This window comes from Cydia amplana, chromosome Z, assembly GCF_948474715.1.
Source record: "Cydia amplana chromosome Z, ilCydAmpl1.1, whole genome shotgun sequence".
Classification (NCBI taxonomy): Eukaryota; Metazoa; Arthropoda; class Insecta; order Lepidoptera; family Tortricidae; genus Cydia; species Cydia amplana.
Window position 1 is genome coordinate 38,981,114 of NC_086096.1, and position 22,560 is coordinate 39,003,673.

Genomic DNA, 22,560 nt, shown 5'->3' on the forward strand with positions numbered 1-22,560 from the left:
AGGTATGATTTTCAGGTAAAACTACTTTTGACCAACATGCTCAGTCAAAAGCAGTTTTGCCTGTTTTTGTCGGTTAAAAGTTATTTTGACCAGTTCACATTTTTGACTGCAACATATATATTTGGATGATATCAGAAACGGCTCTAACGATTTCGATGAAATTTGCTATAAGGGGTTTGATCTCTTAGCTAGGTCTGATCTGTGAGAAAACGCGCATTTTTGGGTTTTTATATGTTTTCTGAGCTTTGGTCGGTCTCCCAGTTATTCAATGTCTTCTTCCTCGCATGGGGTCCGCTAATCCGCTTGGCAACTAATCCCAGAATTGGCATGGGCACTAGTTTTTACGAAAGCGACTGCCCTGACCTTCCAACCCAGAGAGTAAACTTATTGGGATTAGTCCGGTTTCCTCACATTGGTTTCTTTCACCGAAAAATAGGTATCGATATATAAATAGGTTCCGGTAAATAGGTATCAAATGATATTTCGTACAAAAGTTCCGAAAAATCATTGGTACGACGGTACCAAAGAGTATAATAACTACGGTACGAGCCGGGGTTAGAACCCGCGACCTCTGGATTGCAAGTCGCACGCTCTTTCCGCTAGGCCACCAGCGCTTCCCCCAGATATTCAGTATCATCATCATCACTATCACTACATAGTATAAAACAAAGTCGCTTTCCTGTCTGTCTGTCTGTATGCTTAGATCTTTAAAAGTACGCAACGGATTTTGATGCGGTTTTTTTTTAATAGATAGAGTGATTCAAGTGGAAGGTTTATGTATAATTTGTTAACCCGTGCGAAGCCGGGCGGGGCGGGTCGCTATTATCAATAAATTACTTTATCAACGTTTTAAAAAAAAATCAATACCTGATTTTCACAGATTATGATCTTTTTGGGTTCTTCCAACTCAGAATCACTAGCATATTCTTGTTGAATCCTGCTAGTAGCTAATATAAAAACTATGTCCCAAATATTTGTATAGAAGTTTTAGTTTTCGCTACGTCACGCAGGCTGGGAAACATTTTTGATACTAAAACCTGACGTATTGACCAAATCTCCGACCGAAATCTCTAATGTAATAGGAAGAAAGATGATGCAACAATATGGATTCTAATAAAGTTATAATCAAGTTATAATTTACTTACCTGGTATATAGTAACTAGTAATAATTGTGTTTTTCATTCATAGATAAAATTCCATCATTTTCAACCACAGGAAATTTTATACATTTCTTTTTTATTGCTGTGAGGATGTCTTGATTGTAAAAATCAAAGAGATTAGGTAGAGTATAATTTATAATTATCTTTGTAAAAAATAAACGAATACGCTTAGCCCATACATTTTTGATAATAAGAAAAATTTGATAAAAAAAAACAATACGAAATTTAGATGTAAAAAAAATACAAAAAGTTATGTCCCAGCATACAATGACTGGGGATTGAACCGGGAACCTTTCGTTTGTAAGCAAAAAAACAACTGTTTACAAAACGCACCATGATAGTTCTTAGCTAAGCTGGCGAAATTCGGGTACTCATTCAACAAAATCGGGTAGGTCAACAAAATTGCACTAAACATGACGGCACTTCAAATTCACGCCGTGGTCAGCCCGGCAACGTCGGAAATGGTATGGCAACGTCGCAAATGTATCCGTACACGACATTTGTGACGCACACATACGTAAAATTGGTGAAAAGTTAACTATGATTTTTGCATGATTTCTGTATGAAACATTGTTTTCCTATTCATTTAGCGAAAATGAATATTCGAAAGAAGATAAATGCGGAAATATTTATGTAGTAATAGTGTGTAGTTACTTAATGAAAGTCGATTGAATTTTGTATGAAAATCGAACCACCTTAACGCGCTCTTATTCTCTTATCAAAGTCGCATCAAGATCATTGTGAAATCCTCGCCCGCTTAAGCAATTATTGCTACTGAGTCAGTAGCTCTCTCTGAGTCAGTAGCTCTCTGCTCCCTGATGGACAGTCAGTACTACTGACTGTCCAACAGTTTAATTCTTTACGTTACCTTTATTTGTCAAAGGTTTCTAAGGCATGACTGCTTTCTGTACGTTATTATCGGTAATTTATTGGTAATCCGATTATCCTAGTTTCCAAGGATGGCTTCGCAAACTAACTGCAGTTCCATACTTGGAATTATCGACGCGGGCTTCTAATTGAGTAGCATTGATCTGCTATTTCCACTAGCAATCGTGAATAATTCGCGTTCATTTGAATTTCCTAATCTGAACATACTAAAGATTAATAAATGCTCTAATATTCCATGTTTCGCTTTTACGAGTATTAAAGATACTTGTGGTTCGTTTAATAATTAAAAATGCTAAAGTTTATTCCCAAAACAACCACGTATTTATACAAAAAGTTATTTAGGAACCCTCATTATGTTTTCAAAATGTTCGGTAATTTTTTTTTCACCTCGGCAGCTCGAACAAGGGTACTTTGATTCTTAAAAACAGTGAGACAAAATGGCATTCAAGTGACCTTTATAGTCAAATGTCATTTCAACATGCGGGGTCTAATAAAAGTTCGACATACTTGAGTTCTATTATCTCTGTCCCTTTCACACTGTTAGCAAAAAGAAACAGACAATAAAAAGTTAAAACGACATTCAACAGTATATTCACGGTTTATAATAGACCCCCGAAAAACTTCAGACCGCATCGTTCCAAACCACGTACGAGTATGAATTCTTAATAATTAATAAATAAAAATAAAGTTTAAGAATTGATAAAAACTGATAAAATATTATATTTTAGGTATTTTATTGTACAATTAAAATAACGAACTCAAAAAATACACAGATCATCACGCAAAATTAATTATTTTACTTTTAAGAATTTCTACCATAGTTGACAATTAGTACGTATCCGCAATTCGGACCGTATCTTACAAAGATTTTTTTTACAAAAAAAAGTTGTCTATTGAAGTGTCAGTTAATGTTTGTTATTTCTATATTATTTTACTGGAATTTATTATTACGTTTTGTTTTTGTGTTCCATTGCGGTAATTAAACTTAATTGTTTGTATATCTTAAGAAAACATGAGTGCAGGTATTAAGTGATGAAGAAGGATTACATTTTTCAAGTTGTCTAATAGGTATGTTCTCACTGCGCTGAGGTGAAAAATGTTGTGTACTACACGAGATCAAAGTTATTTACATCTCGTGCGCTTTTGAGTCCCTTACTACGCTCAAGATTCTAAATTATAGATAGAATCTTTCGCTTGCACGGGACTCAAAATAAGCACTCGAAGAAATATCAAACTTTGATCACTTGTTGTACAAATAACTATTAGTAAGTATTTTTCCTCTATTTCCACAGGAGGCGAGCTGTTCTCCCAACGTTTCGCCGGCTACACTCTGCACGTGACCGCCCTCCTGAAGCAGGTGGTGGTGTCCTGGGTCCGGCCTGGACAGCAGCAGCGCGAGCAGGCCATGAACCGGAGCACCCTGGACAACAAGTGGCACTGGGTGGCTCTCAACTACCAGGCGAACCCGCCGTCGCTGCATCTCGAGGTCGACAGGGAGTCCAAGGTTAGTCAACTGTCCACGTGACGCCTGAAGGTCGCGGTGTCCTGGGTCCGGCCTGGACAGCAGCAGCGCGAGCAGGCCATGAACCGGAGCACCCTGGACAACAAGTGGCACTGGGTGGCTCTCAACTACCAGGCGAACCCGCCGTCGCTGCATCTCGAGGTCGACAGGGAGTCCAAGGTTAGTCAACTGTCCACGTGACGCCTGAAGGTCGCGGTGTCCTGGGTCCGGCCTGGACAGCAGCAGCGCGAGCAGGCCATGAACCGGAGCACCCTGGACAACAAGTGGCACTGGGTGGCTCTCAACTACCAGGCGAACCCGCCGTCGCTGCATCTCGAGGTCGACAGGGAGTCCAAGGTTAGTCAACTGTCCACGTGACGCCTGAAGGTCGCGGTGTCCTGGGTCCGGCCTGGACAGCAGCAGCGCGAGCAGGCCATGAACCGGAGCACCCTGGACAACAAGTGGCACTGGGTGGCTCTCAACTACCAGGCGAACCCGCCGTCGCTGCCTCTCGAGGTCGACAGGGAGTCCAAGGTTAGTCAACTGTCCACGTGACGCCTGAAGGTCGCGGTGTCCTGGGTCCGGCCTGGACAGCAGCAGCGCGAGCAGGCCATGAACCGGAGCACCCTGGACAACAAGTGGCACTGGGTGGCTCTCAACTACCAGGCGAACCCGCCGTCGCTGCATCTCGAGGTCGACAGGGAGTCCAAGGTTAGTCAACTGTCCACGTGACGCCTGAAGGTCGCGGTGCCCTGGGTCCGGCCTGGACAGCAGCAGCGCGAGCAGGCCATGAACCGGAGCACCCTGGACAACAAGTGGCACTGGGTGGCTCTCAACTACCAGGCGAACCCGCCGTCGCTGCATCTCGAGGTCGACAGGGAGTCCAAGGTTAGTCAACTGTCCACGTGACGCCTGAAGGTCGCGGTGTCCTGGGTCCGGCCTGGACAGCAGCAGCGCGAGCAGGCCATGAACCGGAGCACCCTGGACAACAAGTGGCACTGGGTGGCTCTCAACTACCAGGCGAACCCGCCGTCGCTGCATCTCGAGGTCGACAGGGAGTCCAAGGTTAGTCAACTGTCCACGTGACGCCTGAAGGTCGCGGTGTCCTGGGTCCGGCCTGGACAGCAGCAGCGCGAGCAGGCCATGAACCGGAGCACCCTGGACAACAAGTGGCACTGGGTGGCTCTCAACTACCAGGCGAACCCGCCGTCGCTGCCTCTCGAGGTCGACAGGGAGTCCAAGGTTAGTCAACTGTCCACGTGACGCCTGAAGGTCGCGGTGTCCTGGGTCCGGCCTGGACAGCAGCAGCGCGAGCAGGCCATGAACCGGAGCACCCTGGACAACAAGTGGCACTGGGTGGCTCTCAACTACCAGGCGAACCCGCCGTCGCTGCATCTCGAGGTCGACAGGGAGTCCAAGGTTAGTCAACTGTCCACGTGACGCCTGAAGGTCGCGGTGTCCTGGGTCCGGCCTGGACAGGAGGGGTGCGTATCATAATGAATACGCACTTTTGGTATAATTTCAGTTTACAAACGTTCAAAACGTATACTAATCTTATGTATACGTGCACTTAATCTATATTTTCAATAAGTATAACATAAAAATAATATAACATACAATATACATACCGCTGTTTGGTATAACATACAAATAAACTAATTACATTTAATATAACATTCATTATGCATAAAAATTAAAATAATGAATAACATATCATATAAGTATCTGAACAAAATATCAGTAAAATTATTTGGATAGCTCAGTATTTCATAGGTCATCGAAACTAATTACTGTCAGAAAAGTAGGGTAGGTTAGAACTGTGACTCCCCAGAAAAAGAAACTGCTATCAGAAAAGTAGGTTAGGTTAGGTTAGAACTGTGACCCCTCAGAGAAAGAAACTGCTACCAGAAAGGTAGGTTAAGCTGGCCATACACACTAGGGTATGCCTGCACAGTTTTACCTGTACAGTTAAACTGCACAGGTAAACCCTAGCCGGGTGGAGCACACACACGGCAGCGGTAAACCTGCACAAACTCTCAGTTGTGTAGCCATGGCACCGTCGTCAGCTGTGCTTGATGTTGACGCAGCACTATATTAACGTTATTGTTTTTAATTATAAAGCGCAAGAAAGACAAAAATAACGAATAATAAAAGTTGTTCAATATGTGTAATATGACCTACATTATCCACACCTCAGAGTATGGTCAGACATATGGTACCAAATCACCATGTATTATACTTCAAGTCTAAAAAAATAATACAAGAATAAAAAACATGTTTTATCATCAGGGGAATTAGGCAGGGCTCTGATTTATAAAGTTAATTTAACTCAACTAGCGTTTCATTCCGCTTACGAGACCGCGATCAACTGAGGCCTGCGCAGGCGAACGCCACACACGCTCAGTTTTAACTGTACAGTTTAAGAGCACACAGGTAAAAAATATCTATTTTCATATTCGCGCAGGTCAACTGTGCAGTCGTAGAAAACTGCACAGTCGAATGCCACACACGCTCCTTTTTACCTGCGCAGTTGAACTGTACAGGTAAAACTGCGCAGGCGTACCCTAGTGTGTATCAGGGATGTTGCGAACATCCGCATCCGCATCCGCAACCGCGGAACTTCCGCATTATTTTCAACATCCGCATCCGCATCCGCATAAAATCGATGCGGAGCTTATGCGGATGCGGATGTCGAACAAGTCGGTACAGGAACGTCTTAGCGGCGGCGTAAGTGCTAGGTAATTTCGTCATTACCTATAACGAAATCGTCTAGATCCAGAAAAGTCGGCGAAGTTACTGTTTATTAAATATAACGCACCTATATTCTTGCTCAAATACTAAAAGTTTCGTTTTTTTTAAATAAAAATATACTAAAAATAAGCAGCAAAGCAGTGGTGGCCGAGTGGATATGTCGTCCGACTTTCAATCCGGAGGTCGCGGGTTCAAATCCTGGCTCGTACCAATGAGTTTTTCGGAACTTATGTACGAAATATCATTTGATATTTACCACTAGCTTGTCGGTGAAGGAAAACATCGTGAGGAAACCTGCATACATCTGCGAAGAAATTTAAAGGTGTATGTAAAGTCCCCAATCCGCATTGGGCTAGCGTGGGGACTATAGCCCAAGCCCTCTCGCGCATGAGAGGAGGCCTGTGCCCAGCAGTGGGACGTATATTGGCTCAAATTATTATTATTATTATTTATACTAAAAATGTAATATTTGACGTTTTCTAAGTACCTAATCTTGACATCCGCATCCGCATCCGCGGATGTGAGCCTTTAAATATCCGCATCCGCATCCGCATCCGCGGATGTCAAAAAATCTGCATCCGCAACATCCCTGGTGTGTATGGCCAGCTTTAGGTTAGGTTAGAACTGTTACCCCCCAGAAAAATAAAAGGTTAGGTTTATTGCGTGGTATTTGTTTTGTATATTATATTATTTCAACGTTATAACTTTTTATACTTATAATATACAATATTATATGTAAGTATACGTTCTTTACTTACCCGTAAGTTACCCGTGATTATAAAGCAAAGAAAGCGAAGTGGCTGTGTGTGGGGTGTGGGTGGGCGTGTAGGTATGATCTGAGTGTTATGTATAACTATATACTTATAGTGCCATAAATTCTCAATATTCTCATAACAAAGGGCTTTGAGCCAGATTTGCACTTTGAATTTTACTTCTCTGTTTGAGTATTCTTGCAAATGGGATGTAGAATGCGACGAAATTGTTTTGGGTATGATTGATTTATTTCCATCAATTCCATCATATTCTTGTCTTCATTCTTTCTCAAATTTCACACGCATTTAAGGCCGTGCATCGAAAAATAACAGGATCTTAGAAAGGTGGCAGTGGCTAGCCCCGGAAACAAACAGTAGTGATTTTCGGATATATGTTTCTTGACTATATGATAAGAGATTTCGTAGTAGTCGAAACACGAATGCTTAAAATTTTCTCGATAGAAAATAAATCCAAACTTACGTGTTCATTTTTCGGTTTTAGCTTCGTGCAACTAGAAAACACATCCATATCCAGCACAATCCACCTTACAGCAAAGGTTTTCATCTCGTCTTAACTTTCAAAGAACTAAATATTAACTTATTATCCTTTACCGATGGATTTATTATCGATTTTTGATTTTATGAATTCAACAGCAAACGCCCATTTTACGCAGTTCGGTTTCTCTTTCTGTCATGCGTCAAAGTCATAAATGCATCCTTTATGCCAGTAATGTTAGATGGCCGTCGTGCCTCAAAGAGGTAAGACCTATGTCACTTCGCGCAGCGCTCCGAATTACGTAAAATTTTAATATCCAATAAACGTTGAGTCGTAACTCCATTGAGTAGTAACGGAATCGGAGGTAAACCTATGATGGTGCCTTCTTACAGGCCTATACGTTACGCATGTGTGCGTGTTTGCTTAGCTACGTCATGCTACGTCGAAATCTATACTCTTTGTCAGTTACAACGGGTTAGGAAATTTCGACAGATATTGAAATGTATCGGTAGCTGTTTGGTATTTAGCCATCAGAATCTAACCGTAACTTTTTGCTTTATTTTTGTTTAAAAATAAAATATCTATAAGAATATATTTTTTGCTTTTTTTCTATTGTAATGATAAAAATAAATCTAGTATGTTTCATGCTCAAATAATTTAAAATAATTGAATAAATATTGAAAACTAATTGATATTATTCGTTTTAATTATTATATTATTAAGTTTGTTTGAATAAAATATTTTATTTCAATAATACGAAAAGTTATTATATTTAAGTACCACTAAAAAAGGTCCCTACTTACAAAAACTCACTTGCACGGGCCGGGGTTCGAACCCGTGACCTCCGGTTTGAAAGTCGCACGCCACTACAATTTCACATAAGTAATTTACAATGACATGATACCGTGGAAAAAGTGAATATTACAATGTACTTGTGTTACTATCATTTTATAGTTTATTTTGGCTTGACAAGGAGGAATGAGAAAAACGTGCAGAGCGAGAGGATTAAATCTCTCTGTCCCTTTCTTAAAGTAGCCAATCCTAATTATGACATCTGTTTTGATATTAATTCTTTGAACATAATTTGTCGATGTTCTTTTTTAGGGTTCCGTAGCCAAATGGCAAAAAACGGAACCCTTATAGATTCGTCATGTCTGTCTGTCTGTCTGTCTGTCCGTCTGTCCGTCTGTCTGTCCGTCCGTAGGTCACAGCCACTTTTCTCCGAAACTATAAGAACTATACTGTTGAAACTTGGTAAGTAGATGTATTAAATAGAAAAAAAACAATAAATTTTTGGGGTTCCCCATACTTCAAACTGAAACTCAAAAAATTTTTTTTCATCAAACCCATACGTGTGGGGTGTCTATGGATAGGTCTTCAAAAATGATATTGAGGTTTCTAATATCATTTTTTTCTAAACTGAATAGTTTGCGCGAGAGACACTTTCAAAGTGGTAAAATGTGTGTCCCCCCCCCTGTAACTTCTAAAATAAGAGAATGATAAAACTAAAAAAAATATATGATGTACATTACCATGTGAACTTCCACCGAAAATTGGTTTGAACGAGATCTAGTAAGTAGTTTTTTTTTTAATACGTCATAAATCGCCTAAATACGGAACCCTTCATGGGCGAGTCCGACTCGCACTTGGCCGCTTTTATATCATCGAGAAAGATTTTTATTTAAAAAATGTGTTGAATTTATATGTTTTATTTATGTTTTTTTGGCATAAATTTCATTACTTTGACAAACGTTTTGATGTGATGTGTGAAACGAACCATGTGATCAACGATTTATCTAATAAAACTTCATTTAGTCGAAAAAAATAGTTGTCTACTACCGGGTGGAAAAAAATTATGGGCCCTGGAGGGAAAGTGCCTTAAAACCTTAAGTTTGCTCATTTTACTTAAATGAAACATTATTGTTTTTTAAAGAAACAACTGCATTCAAAGATTTTTGAAGTGAAAACTTCTTTAGCGGCGCTAGGCACTTTTTGAGGTGGGGAAAAAATGATAAACTCGAGACAGCGTAAGGCGATCATGTGACCGTAAGGTTTAGATGGCATTTAAATCAATAAAGAAAAACTCAATGACATTACATGAAAAAGGTTATAATCTTGTACGGGCTGAAATACGAGGATCTCACAGTATTATAACTTTATACCACTCAAATATAATTCAATAAAGCTACATCTTGATGAAATCGCTAATAAAAGTGAACTCTAGTACTGGTGAATAAAACTCAAAATATCATGACCAAATATATTTAGATGCGAGGTCTGCAAGGTAACTTTACAATTTCTATTCGAATTTTAAACAATTAACGCTATAAATTTGAATTTCGAATTTTAAACAAGCTCACTGACCAGCAATTTCGGAACCACAAGTTTTCAATAGAAAGGAGGATGGGTCAATTATACATAGTGCTGCAGACATTTTGGACTAGTCATTGAGTTTTAACTTCTGTCGGCACTCCCGGAATGCAACACGTTGTTTTTTTTAAATTCGCTTAGTCGAGCCCGGGAATCGAACCTACTTTTTCCACACTGTATAAAATAACAAAATGCTTTTCTTCTGGTAACTTAAATGTTCTATCTATCTTGGTGATATGTCAATGCAATCAAATAATCTGAAAAAATAATAATAACCCAATTTATGAATTCCGTTCCTTCAGAAAAATGCGAAATGTACGTACAATTTTTAGGGATATCGTACTTTTCCCAGAGACAAATTTCGTTGGCTAAGAGACATTTTCACTGATCCAAATCTGTACTAAAAATCTAACATACAATGATAAGGACTTAATCGTTTTAAGCTCAAGAGTGAGTTTTCCTAAAGCATTTTCTAAAAATTATGTCTTTATTAACGTTAGGAGTGCACTGCAGCATGTCAAATGTATGCCAAAATGTCAAGGGAGAGAACAATAAATTAAGTTTCAATTCCACTTCCACTCATCAGCAAAGTGATATAAGTATATCAGCAGTTTAAAGTTATTTTAGATAACAAAATTAGCGCATCAAAAAAATCAAAGTGCATAGAAAAAAAGTCTCCTGAGTCATAATAAAATTGATGTCTCTTGGGTCACCAGAAAAGTCACCAGGGAGAACGATGACCCAAATCACATTTAAAAGAAAAGGTAAATTTTGTGTACTACCTACGAACATTTTTCAAAAAACTATGTTTTTATAACATATTAGACCCAGGATAGATCTAATACCTCTTTTCGTACCCCGGATAAAAGTAACTGAAACGTTACGTTATTAGGTTCACGATGCCGCGTTGTGCCCTTGCCTTCGTTGCGATATGTTTGGTAAGTCAGGAGACTTAAAAAATGAGCCATGATTTTGGGACATATTAACAAATATTTTTTTGAATAGGTATATATTAATTTTAGCGGACTTTAATAATTTACCAGTTAAATTAGATGTAAATACCTTTTTAGTTAATCGTTAATATGATATATTAGTAGCAGTAAAACACTTTATTGTACAAAAAGACACATAAAACATGAAAAAACACATCCTTCGTATATGGTAGAATATATTTTTCACACTTATAGGTAAAAACCAAAACCGATACGCGATTGGGATACGCTCTTTTCGTATGGGATACAAAAAAAAATTCTCCTGGGTCACCAAGAAAAATCGACATATTAAAATAATTCAGTTCGTTTTTAAGTTCTAGTCAGATTGACTTTTTGGTTATTTGAGATAAATTACAATAACGCTTAGATTTGAAAAACATGATTTTCTATTTTGTTGCGATCGACCCGGGTAATAAAAATACGGCGAATTTGAACTTTTGTTTGTTGTCGTTGTAAAATGTATTAAAAAATAATGTAGGCACCCCTGACAATTGAAATTCAAAATTATCCAGAAAAAGCGGCCAAGTGCGAGTCGGACTCGCCCATGAAGGGTTCCGTATTTAGGGGATTTATGACGTATTAAAAAACAACTACTTACTAGATCTTGTTCAAACCAATTTTCGGTGGAAGTTTGCATGGTAATGTACATCATATATTTTTTTTAGTTTTATCATTCTCTTATTTTAGAAGTTACAGGGGGGGGGGACACACATTTTACCACTTTGGAAGTGTCTCTCGCGCAAACTATTCAGTTTAGAAAAAAATGATGTTAGAAACCTCAATATCATTTTTGAAGACCTATCCATAGATACCCCACACGTAGGGGTTTGATGAAAAAACATTTTTTGAGTTTCAGTTCTAAGTATGGGGAACCCCCAAAAAAAATTTTTTTTTTCTATTTTTGTATGAAAATCTTAATGCGGTTCACAGAATACATCTACTTACCAAGTTTCAACAGTATAGTTCTTATAGTTTCGGAAAAAAGTGGCTGTGACATACGGACGGACAGACGGACAGACAGACAGACATGACGAATCTATAAGGGTTCCGTTTTTTGCCATTTGGCTACGGAACCCTAAAAATGAGTGTTTCAAAAAGGCACCCTGTATTCCTTACATACCTAAATAATCTCTTATTCAATAAAACATATAATTACTAAACACTGTGATTTATTTCAAATAAATGCAAATCGATCGGATAAAAGATATTAATACCTACCTATACAACAATGAATACGAGTACAGTCAGCTGCAATAATATGTTACACACCGAAGGCCGTTTTGCGGTAGATAGATGTTAGATCTTATTTGTAGAGCCATAAGAGCGTGTCACATATTTTTGCGGCCGTCGAAGAGTAACATATTATTGCAGTACCTATGAAAAATTCGAGGGTTAAAAAGCATTTCAACCAAAGCATTTATAATAATAACGACTATGGACGCCTGCAACCCCAGGGGTATTGTAACCCCATAACAATAAGGTTGAAATTTGCATTTAGTGACCGCAAAGTCAGGTGAGCGTAATCAAGTAAATCTCTTTTCATCATATTTTATCAAAAATAATCTCTTTTCTGTTCTTGTGCTATTTTCTTATTATCAATACTCTTAACTTATATGCTATATACGCTGCTGCTTCTATGCTGTTAACATCTTCCAAAACAACAATAAATATTCAGGTTTATTAATTAATTATTTTATTGTTTGCTATTATGAACAAGTAACAACGCCATCTGTTTCAATTTTTTCCGAATTTAAGTTTATGGCCGACCGCAGCGACCGCGTATAATGGTAGTTAACTTCTGTAACGTTAGATGGTGCTAAAAGGTCACACAAACTTCACGTGCGGCGCGAAGCGTTTCCATGTGTGTGTGTTAGCGGGGAGGGAAGAACTAGCGGGCGTGGTTTACGAAGCGCCAGACGCGGCTGCAGTAGGCCCTTAAATAAATACACAACATATATCTGCTGTCTTTAATTTTTGTGCACATGACGGACATTTTTAAATGATACGCAATATTCTTGCCTTTTTTAAAACTTATCTAAAAAACAGTGAACAAAGCACAAAGAAACTTAAGTAATAAAAGTTACTTAATTATTAATATGAAATATGCAAACAGAATATTAGTTTGCACGACGTACTTTTCAGAAATTATACCGGCAATATGAGTCTTTACTACTTAAAATAGTCAAAGACAATTGCAAGCCGACTTCATGAAGCAAAAGGCATTCATTACCTTCTTTGGAGATGAGTTCGACTTAAATATAAATAAATAAATGATGTGAAACATATCACACAGATCGACCAAGCCCCACAGTAGCACAGAATAAATAATAGTACTAAGTACAGAAGACTCACTCTCTAATAAAACGCGTCTGTTACGATCAGCACAGATATGGCCGCTAGGTGGCGATAGGGTTGCCAACTATTTTTTGGTAGAATATAGTATTTTCCAGAATAGGGCATCAAAAATATAGTACATTTCAAAAAAATATGGTACTTTTAGATAAAATACTAAACATAAGTGTAACATACGTTTAATCGGAAATATAGTATTATAGCGTACTATATATTTTTCCAAAAGTATATAGTACAGAGAGCCAAAATATAGTACAATACTATATAATATAGTACGGTTGGCAACCCTAGGTGGCGACAGCGCCACGCGCGGCTTATGACTTTCCACAAAATTGGGGCCGAACGGATGTACTTTTAGCTACCTGTAGCAAAGCTACGAAATCGCGGAGTGAGACACGCCTGACAGTAGCCTTAACAAGGCTTGTGTTGTGGGTAGTAGACGACGATATATGTACCTAATAGATAGATGGAGTGTCCTTAGTTCCTTGGAGCTTGGGACGGATGTTAGTGTGGGATGCTACCTGCGTAGACACACTGGCGCCGTCCCACCTCCAACGGACTAATGTAAAAGCGGGCGGGGCGGCGGTAAGCGCCGAAAATTTAAAACGTAACAAATATAAGAGCCTCGGTAGAGAGTACCATTTTGTACCATTTGGAGTTGAAAATCTAGGTCCATGGGGTCCCAGCGCGCATAAGTTGTTCGCAGAAATCGCGAAACGTCTGGTTGACGTAACTGGTGACCGAAGAGCTGGCGGCTACCTCGCACAACGTATCAGCATTGCGATACAGCGAGGAAATGTCGCCAGCATCCTTGGTACAATGCCTCAAGGGCCTATTTTAGATTTAAGCTAGTTTTTAATTTCTTTTAGTAATACACTTTATATATCTTGTTTGTAAATAAATGATTTTTATGATAGATAGATATAGAAAAATAATTAAGTACAATCGCCACCAGATATATCGCAGCGGCTAAGGTGCTCACAAATATCTGAACACGCCTCTATTGTCAAGGCGTTAGAGTGCGTGTTTAGATTTTGTGAACACCTTGGCCGCTCCGATATATCTGATGGCGACTGTACATAGGAAACATCCATAACTCAGGAACAAATATCTGTGATGAACACACAAATAAATGCCATCACCAGGATTCGAACCCGGGACCTCCTGTTTCGTAGGCAGCATTCGTAGTTCCTTCAGGTTTCTTGAACAGGACATTGTGTGTGAGACCACCATACTCTGAGGGTTGAATATACAGGTCATATTTCATATTGAAAAACTTTTACTATGGAGCCAACAGAAAATAACATTTTTTTTTATATAACAGGCGCAATGGAAAAATCCAACGCCTACGGCAAGACTCGAACTTGCCACCTTTAAGATTTAGGTAGAGGTCGCTATTAGCCTCCCGAAGGCGTTAAATTAAAACGGAAATATTATTTTACAAACCCGCGATTCTATTAATATCTAATTCCCGAAGGCGTGTAAAACAAAAAGAGGAATGGAAAGTAAATAAAGAGAAATTCTGAGTTTCCGGAGCTCAGTAGGTTAAGAGCTATCGGATCGGACGGACGTTCTGATTGGAGGCGTTTATTTTTTAGTATCGCTCTTATTTTACCTTTTATTTCAATAAGTCTGAAAATATACTTGTGTTTAAAATGTGCTTGTCAGATCCTCGGCTATATCACTAGGGGCCACTTGCGCCATCCAGGGTTAGCCACTAACTCGGGTTAACCGGTTAAACCCGGAGTTACCAGTACAATTTAACCCGGTGTTAACGGTTAACTCCGAGTTACTACCCTGGATTAGTGCAAGTGAGCCTAGCAATTTTATATTCAAATTACTAGCGACCCGCCCCGGCTGCGCACGGGTTTACAAATTATACATAAACCTCCCTCTTAATTCACTCTATCTTCCTCTTAAACAAAGTCGCTTCCCGCTGTCTGTCTGTCCCTATGTATGCTTAGATCTTTAAAACTACGCAACGGATTTTGATGCGGTTTTTTTAAATAGAGTGATTCAAGAGGAAGGTTTATGTATAATTTGTTAACCCGTGCGAAGCCGGGTCGGGTCGCTAGTTCAATATAAGAAGTACAATTTAGCGTGCGCCTCTCAACAGCTATGTTCCTTCCAGGTGATATCCAATCGCACGCTGAACCCGTCGCTGCTGTCCCCCGGCAACCTGCAGGCGGACGGCGCCGAGGTGCTGGTCGGCAACGTGTTCGTCGGCTGCATACACGAGGGGCCGCAGCTCGAGTTCCACGCCAGCGCCCAGCTGAGGAACGTGGAGTTTGGGGAGTGCCCCCTTACCAACAACTGTGAGTACCTACATGCCATTGTTAGTTGTTACATGATCGTCGAAAACTAAGGTACAATGAGTTCAGGTCCTTCTCCAAACACAGCTCGCTGAGCACCGAGCGGACGGCCGTGCGTGCCCGGGTTCGCGGATATCATTGTTATTGAATTGTAATTTTTCGTTATTTTCACCAAATATAAAAGTAATTGATGCGACGATGAGTTAGATCAAAAATAACATTAAAAATCATTGAAAGCAATTTTCATGTTATAATAGCATTTGTCCAAAAGATTAAAAAAAATGTAAATGTACGTTTTAGACCTATTTTCATGATTTTTTCAATGGTGCGAAAGTGTTTTATTCAGGTTTCGAATCGATTAAGTTACTAGAGAAGTCCGTCAAGATTGCTATTCATATTTTTTGGCAACCGTATAAATATGATCTAAAAAAGCGACGCAGCGGTGATACTATCCAAGTATCCATATTGGTGCCGTAATGTTTGTAATGCAAGATATCGTTTAGGCGCATGTGGGAACCAATCCGCGGGGGCCTAAGTATCTCACACAAATTATTTAGAAACGCTACCTACCGCCTCCGCGCAGCCATAGACTGCGCTTATATAAAAGTACCGGAGCGTCACTTTCTGAACCAAATTCATTATTCCTCAAAAGCTTGTTCCTTAGTGACAATTTAAAATGTATTAAAAGCTCCGTGTACCTGAAATGTAGAACAGGGTGCTTTGAAAGGTTGCTGCATTTTAATTAAATACATATTAATATAATAGGTACCTGCTAACTGGAAATCCATTTTCATATGCTGGCCGCGTTTCTATTAACTATATTTATATATTTACAGTAAATATATTGGAAGTTACAGTCGCCATCCTATATTTGATATATCGAAGCGGCCGAGGTGCTCAAAAATATCTGAATCGTCGAGGCGTTAGATTGGGTGTTGGGCTGTTGGCCGCCCCCGTCATCTGGTTCTTGTTTCGAGATGTTTCTTTGTTACGCACTTATGTCGGCGTCAGCGACCAGCGTGCACGTTCAAAGCGTTACTTGCCCCTATATTAACATATGGTGTATATTTTGTCGCAGGCACCGTGCGACAAGAAGACGTGCAACAGCATCTGCCCCGGGACCGCTGCTACAACGAGCCCTGCATGCGGCACGGGACCTGTATATCCAGGCTTGACAAGTAAGATATATGGTGGATATATGATACATACATGAACTGGCGCTAGCTGCAGTAAGCAAACGTTGATTGATGATATGGTCGCGTTCGGGGAAATGTTTTGGTTGTTTTTCTCCATGTGTCTTTGTACCTCCCTATATTTTTTGAAGTGAAAACTTCTTTAGCGGCGCTGTACACTTTTTGTGATGGGGAATTTTTTTTAAACTCGTAACAGGTGTCACGTGACCGTAAGACGTAAGACGGACACGTGACCTGATCGAAAAACTGTTTCTTCAATGTCATTCATTGAGTTTTTCTTTATTGATTTAAATGCCATCTAGTGAGTTTCCCTCTAACTGGTATTAACCTGTCGAATCCCACGATATGACGTCACCATAAGCGTTCTGGCTCATATATGAGCCGTGGGAGCTGACAGATTAATATAACTCGAGTACTAACAGTGATGTGCTTAGGGGTTTCAAGTAATGCGACGAAATAACGCTAGATGGCGTTAACCTCAATTATACATAATGCTGCAGACATTTTGCAATAGTGATTGAGTTTTCACTTCTGCCGGCACTCCCTGAGTGCAGTCCGTTGTTTTTTTTCTTTCGTAAACATTTGTTTGTAATGTTTTAATGTACCTTTATATGTTATTTGTCGTGGCATCACCGAATGGGCCCTACGGAAGACCAGCGCTGGTTTCATAGCATTGCTGAGCTTGGTCGATTTCGTGATGCATTACTTACGTATGCACGCTTAGTGATCTGTTTCTCTGCTTTTGTTGTCCGTACATGTTCGTACATGTTTTGTGATTGTCACGAATATGTACTGTATATGCCTTCTATCTCTTATCTAAACTTTAGCCGCCCAGAGGCCTTTAAAAAGTCTCTCATTTCATTCTAATTTTAATTTTCGCAAATCATAATTGCTTTGTTCTTGGCAAGTTTTCATGTGTGGGCTAGAGGATATAAGGTCAGCCGGGTTAACTTCTATTACGTTATTCTCGAATACGATTTGTCCTAACGCCCTCTAATGCTCCTCTATGATACGTTTTATTTATAACTGTATCCTCTTGTCATTTACGTTGTAATAATACCTCAAGTTGACGCAGTAACATCAAAGTTGCATTTACCTCTGTTGCCCTTCATCGAAAAATATGGCTGCTACATACATATTTTTCAGCTGTTCAGATCATAGAGAAATATATATGTAGATGGTCAAACAAATCTTGTCAGTAGAAAAAGGCGCGAAATTCAAATTTTCTATGGGACGATATCCCTTCGCGCCTACATTTTTCAAATTTGCCGCCTTTTTCTACTGTCAAGATCTGTTTGACCAAGTACAGTGAAACCTGGTTAATTGACACCTGGATAAATGCGAAACCTCAATAATTGCAACCAAAGGCCCGGTCCCGGTCCCTTGAGACCAAAAGGCCTCTATAATTGAAATTTTGGAACCTCTATAATTGCAATTTAGATTTAATTGCTTTTCATAGTTTTGCCTCTGTAATTGACCACATTTCAACTAAGACCTCTATAATTGACACTGTGCTAAAAAAATCCGTTATTTTAGCTCTTCTCATTACCTCTATTATTGAAACAAGTCTTACTTATTACCTCTGTAATTGAAATTGAAAGAATGTAGACTTGTAGAGAGCAGAAACAATATTTTAATAGCAATGATAATTTTATTTTAAATCTTCATCCGGAAGTCAATTTATTTATTGGCTATCTATCACAGAGTGTAGTAGGTGAAATAGTTTTGATTAAATCAAAAACATAGTATGCTTTATACATTCCAATTAAACTTTCTTCTACAATTCAAGGGTTTTTTTAAACCCAAATGATTATAAGAAAATAAAGTACATAGTAATTAATGTAGTGTAAAAGTGCAAGTTACATAATATATAGACCAGAAACCCAGAATGTAAGCTTGTAAATCTTCTTTCAATTGTTATTTGCACCTCCATAAAAGCAATTTGTCAGAACGCAACCTCTATTAATGAGAACCTCTATAATTGACACAACGATTTTTTGAACCTCGTTAATTGGCACGACCTGCTTAATTGAAAAACCTTGTTAATTGACAAAAAATTGCCGGTCCCTTGAGATTGCAATTATCCAGGTTTCACTGTATAACTAACGAAAGAGTGGCAACTCCATACATCAGTTTTTTTACCAAAAGGCGAGTTATTTCGTAGTCGACATCTAGCTAAAAATTGTCGAGCATTAGAGTTTTTGTTTGCCGCGACATCTATTGCCAACTAGTAGTACTGGTAATGTTCGCTACTTGACGCTAGATGGCGACTACGAAATAACTCGCGTTTTGGTTAAAAAACTGATGTATGGATTTACCACTCTTTCTTTACTTATATTTCTCTATTCAGACGGAATAAAGGAAGTTCTTCAAAACTTCGAGATCGAGCTTTTATATTTTATTATCAATTCATTATGATCGATTGCTTTTGGCTATTCTTCATTAATATTGTATGAAATTGTCTCATTGTCTGAAAAGTTACGAGTAATGCGATATGCTTTGCGAATTAAAATGGCATTTGTTTGAACGTACAATAATCTGCAGCATTATTAAAATATGCTATGTTTTAGCGTTGCGAAATGTTGCTATATCCTTTTCTATAAACTATTTACTAAGTTATTAATTAGTTTAGTAAGTACCACTGAATATATATTTTATGTAAAAAAAGAATTATTTATGTTTTACTAAGACATCGACTTTAAACATATCATTTTCTAGACTTGCTCGCGCATATAAGAGGGATAATATGACATCCTTGTTGAAGTTATTTTTTTAGTATAGTTATAAACTATATTTATGTGTACCGAATTTCATCTAAATCCGTTTATCTTCGACTTAAAATACTTGAGTGGCCCTTTATAATATATTTCATACTAGCGACCCGCCCCGGCTTCGCACGGGTTTATTAGACAAAACCTCAACAAATTATACACCAAAACCTTCCTCAAGAATCACTCGATAGAAATATTTGATCTAACTATTGAACGAGAATCCGACATCCGGACATACGAAAGCATTCTCATTCTTCCTGAAACGGAGACCTTCGCTAACGCTCGGTCAATAAATATAAAAGGCCTTTTTTTTTCTTTGGCGTCGTATCCGACATCCGATATTGGAACGGATGATATGAACTGAAAAAGCTGTAATCCTTCGACGCGCCTACACATAACTGCCTGCAAGCGATTTGTCCTTCTATTTGAACGACCTATTAGTTTTCATTGTTGTACATACTCGTATTGTATGCCCACTGCCGTTGAGAGTTATTTCTGGTATTGCTCATTATTTTACGAGTGCCGCTCAAGTGCCGTTTCCGCTGATACTGTACCTGTCAGACCTGTCTATATGGACACTATTAACACAGACAAACATGTCTTGATATCGGAATAGAGTGACTGCTATAGTTGTTGGCCACTACATAGTAATGCTAAGAGTGGCCAATTACTATGTAGTGGCATAGAGAAAAAAATACATAAAGTGCTCACTCCATACATCAGTTTTGGTATCAAAAAGACTATTGTTTTCATAGTCGACATCTAGCATCGAGTAGCGGAATTATCAGTACTGCTACTTGACAATAGATGTTGCATCGACCCAAAAGTCTAATGCACAACAATTTTCAGCTAATAATATAACCGGATGTTGATTAATACAAATTTTGTGAGTCGCGACTCACTAGACATCTAGTATCAAGTAGCGGTAATGATAATTCCCCTATTCGATGCTAGATGTGGACTACGAAAATAATAGTCTTTTTGGCACCAAAACCGATGTATGGAGTGGGCACTCTATTCTTACTATATTTCTCTATGGCCAATAACTATAGCACCCTACGTACCTATCGGATAATGGAGTGACTTGATAAATTCTCATTTTGTATAGAATCGGACCAAACTAACTCTGCGTGGCATTTGCAACGACAAAATGAGCAATGTCATGATTCATGTAAAATTTCTATGAAAATATCACGTTTATATTTATAACGACACCCCCTCACTTTGTTCTATTAAAAGACTGAGCAAAGTTAGCTAAGGCTGACTCAAATTAACTTGTATTAGTGAGTATCATTACTTTTAATCGACCGCATGAAACCTATATCCGGTTATTTTTTAATCTATCTGATTTTTATTTTAATGTCCCGAAATATTTTTAGGTAATTATAAAGTGCGTTTGTGTCCTAAAAAAAACAAAATGGCGACTGTGACATTTAAATCGGTTTGGAACGTAAATAAATGCGTTAATAATTTAAATAAAAGCTTACAAATGTTCCTGGTGTCCCCAGTTACGAGTGTATCTGCTCAGCGCGGTACACCGGCAAGAACTGCGAGGTGGACACGGGGGACCCCTGCGCCTCGGGCCCCTGCCAGCACGCGGGCCGGTGCGTCGAGGACGCGCGCGGCGACTACCAGTGCGTGTGCGACCCAAGGTACCACGGTGAGTGTCTCAGCCCGGCGTATCAACTGTAGGACACCTTGCCTACTTAGTGTCTGTGTCAATGGGATTGGCAACTGTCAAAGGTTTGCATAGATGGCGCCATCATAGCTTGCCCCTTTCTCTATGAGATTTGGCTTAGAGGGCTGGCATCCATGGCATTAAAAAACAAATATTTGACACAATTCTAGGGATTGACAAGGCAAGCTAAGATGGCGCCATCTGCTAAATACTTCGACCGGCCAACCCCATTGTAACTACGCGGCCACACACTCGACGAGTGGTATGGGAAGTATGGCGGCCGATGACAAGTAACGTGGCCACACGACGTCTCCGCCTAGGGGTAGGGGTAGGGCCACCTCAGACTCTCCAAGTGAGACGTAGATGATGATCATACCCCGCAACGGAGCTAGCAAAACCGTAGCATATGACAGTTTTGTGTCAGGGTTGGCGATTATGATGAACCATTTTGCTTTAACTTTATTATAAGATTAATAAAATTGATCGAGAACCTTGTTGATCCTCTTCCGATATAACCCGGTTTAATTTACTGTCAAATAATATAAATTAACAGGTCAATGTCAATATTAGATGCGTTTCAATTTATCTGTTATTTTCTTTATAAAATCAGTTTTTTTTCGCATATATTTCAAATATTAAAATGGAATTTTCATTGCTTGAAAATATTGGTGTGTTTGAAAACAAAGAAAAAATATTTTTTGTACTTTAGTTTATGCGTAGTTGTGATAACCTTGACGTACAACTGCTACAGATTTGCTAGCTCGGTTGCGAGGTATGATGATGATTCAGTGCTAATACGCCTTGTTGTGTGACCAGGAGTGCACTGCGAGTTGGAGGTGTCGGAGGACCCGCTGTGCGTGGCCGGCCCGTGCCGCAACAACGGCAGCTGCAGCGTGCCGCCCACCGCCGACACCTACGTCTGCTCCTGCCCCCCTGGTAACTGAACACTCGCTTCACAAATGATTGATTGATTGTTTCCATTAATTTCATTATCCTCGTCAGTTCCCGCGTACTGTCAGCAGCAGAAGTTGCTAAGCGGGCGAGGTGTTCAAAATTACCTTGACAATTAAGTCGCGTCAAGATCATTTTGATTAATTTTGAACACCTCACCCGCTTAGCAACAGCATGTACCTGTACAAGTACAAATTAAATTCGAGTTTTGAACTCTTACAGAACTAAATTAAAATCCAAATTTATAAGCTCAAGCTTGGCTTGGTACTTACGAGGTTAAACACTTTAACAAGACGATTAATGAAAGTTTGTAATCCACAAGTGTACTTTGTAACATTTTTGTAAAAATATTTTAATTTAAAAATGTTCAATTTTAACATGTTTTATTTATTG

General features: G+C 39.2%; 1 protein-coding gene across 1 annotated transcript in view; it reads left to right on the top strand.

The window, feature by feature from the left end:
- Positions 1–22,560, top strand: part of LOC134661543 (protein crumbs) — a 136,827-nt gene that overhangs the window by 52,998 nt on the left and 61,269 nt on the right. The window contains exons 3-7 of the mRNA XM_063517675.1: positions 3,341–3,552; positions 15,394–15,577; positions 16,653–16,752; positions 21,047–21,198; positions 22,033–22,152. Of these exons, the coding sequence (XP_063373745.1) occupies positions 3,341–3,552; positions 15,394–15,577; positions 16,653–16,752; positions 21,047–21,198; positions 22,033–22,152 (768 nt within the window). The remainder of the gene's footprint in view (positions 1–3,340; positions 3,553–15,393; positions 15,578–16,652; positions 16,753–21,046; positions 21,199–22,032; positions 22,153–22,560) is intronic.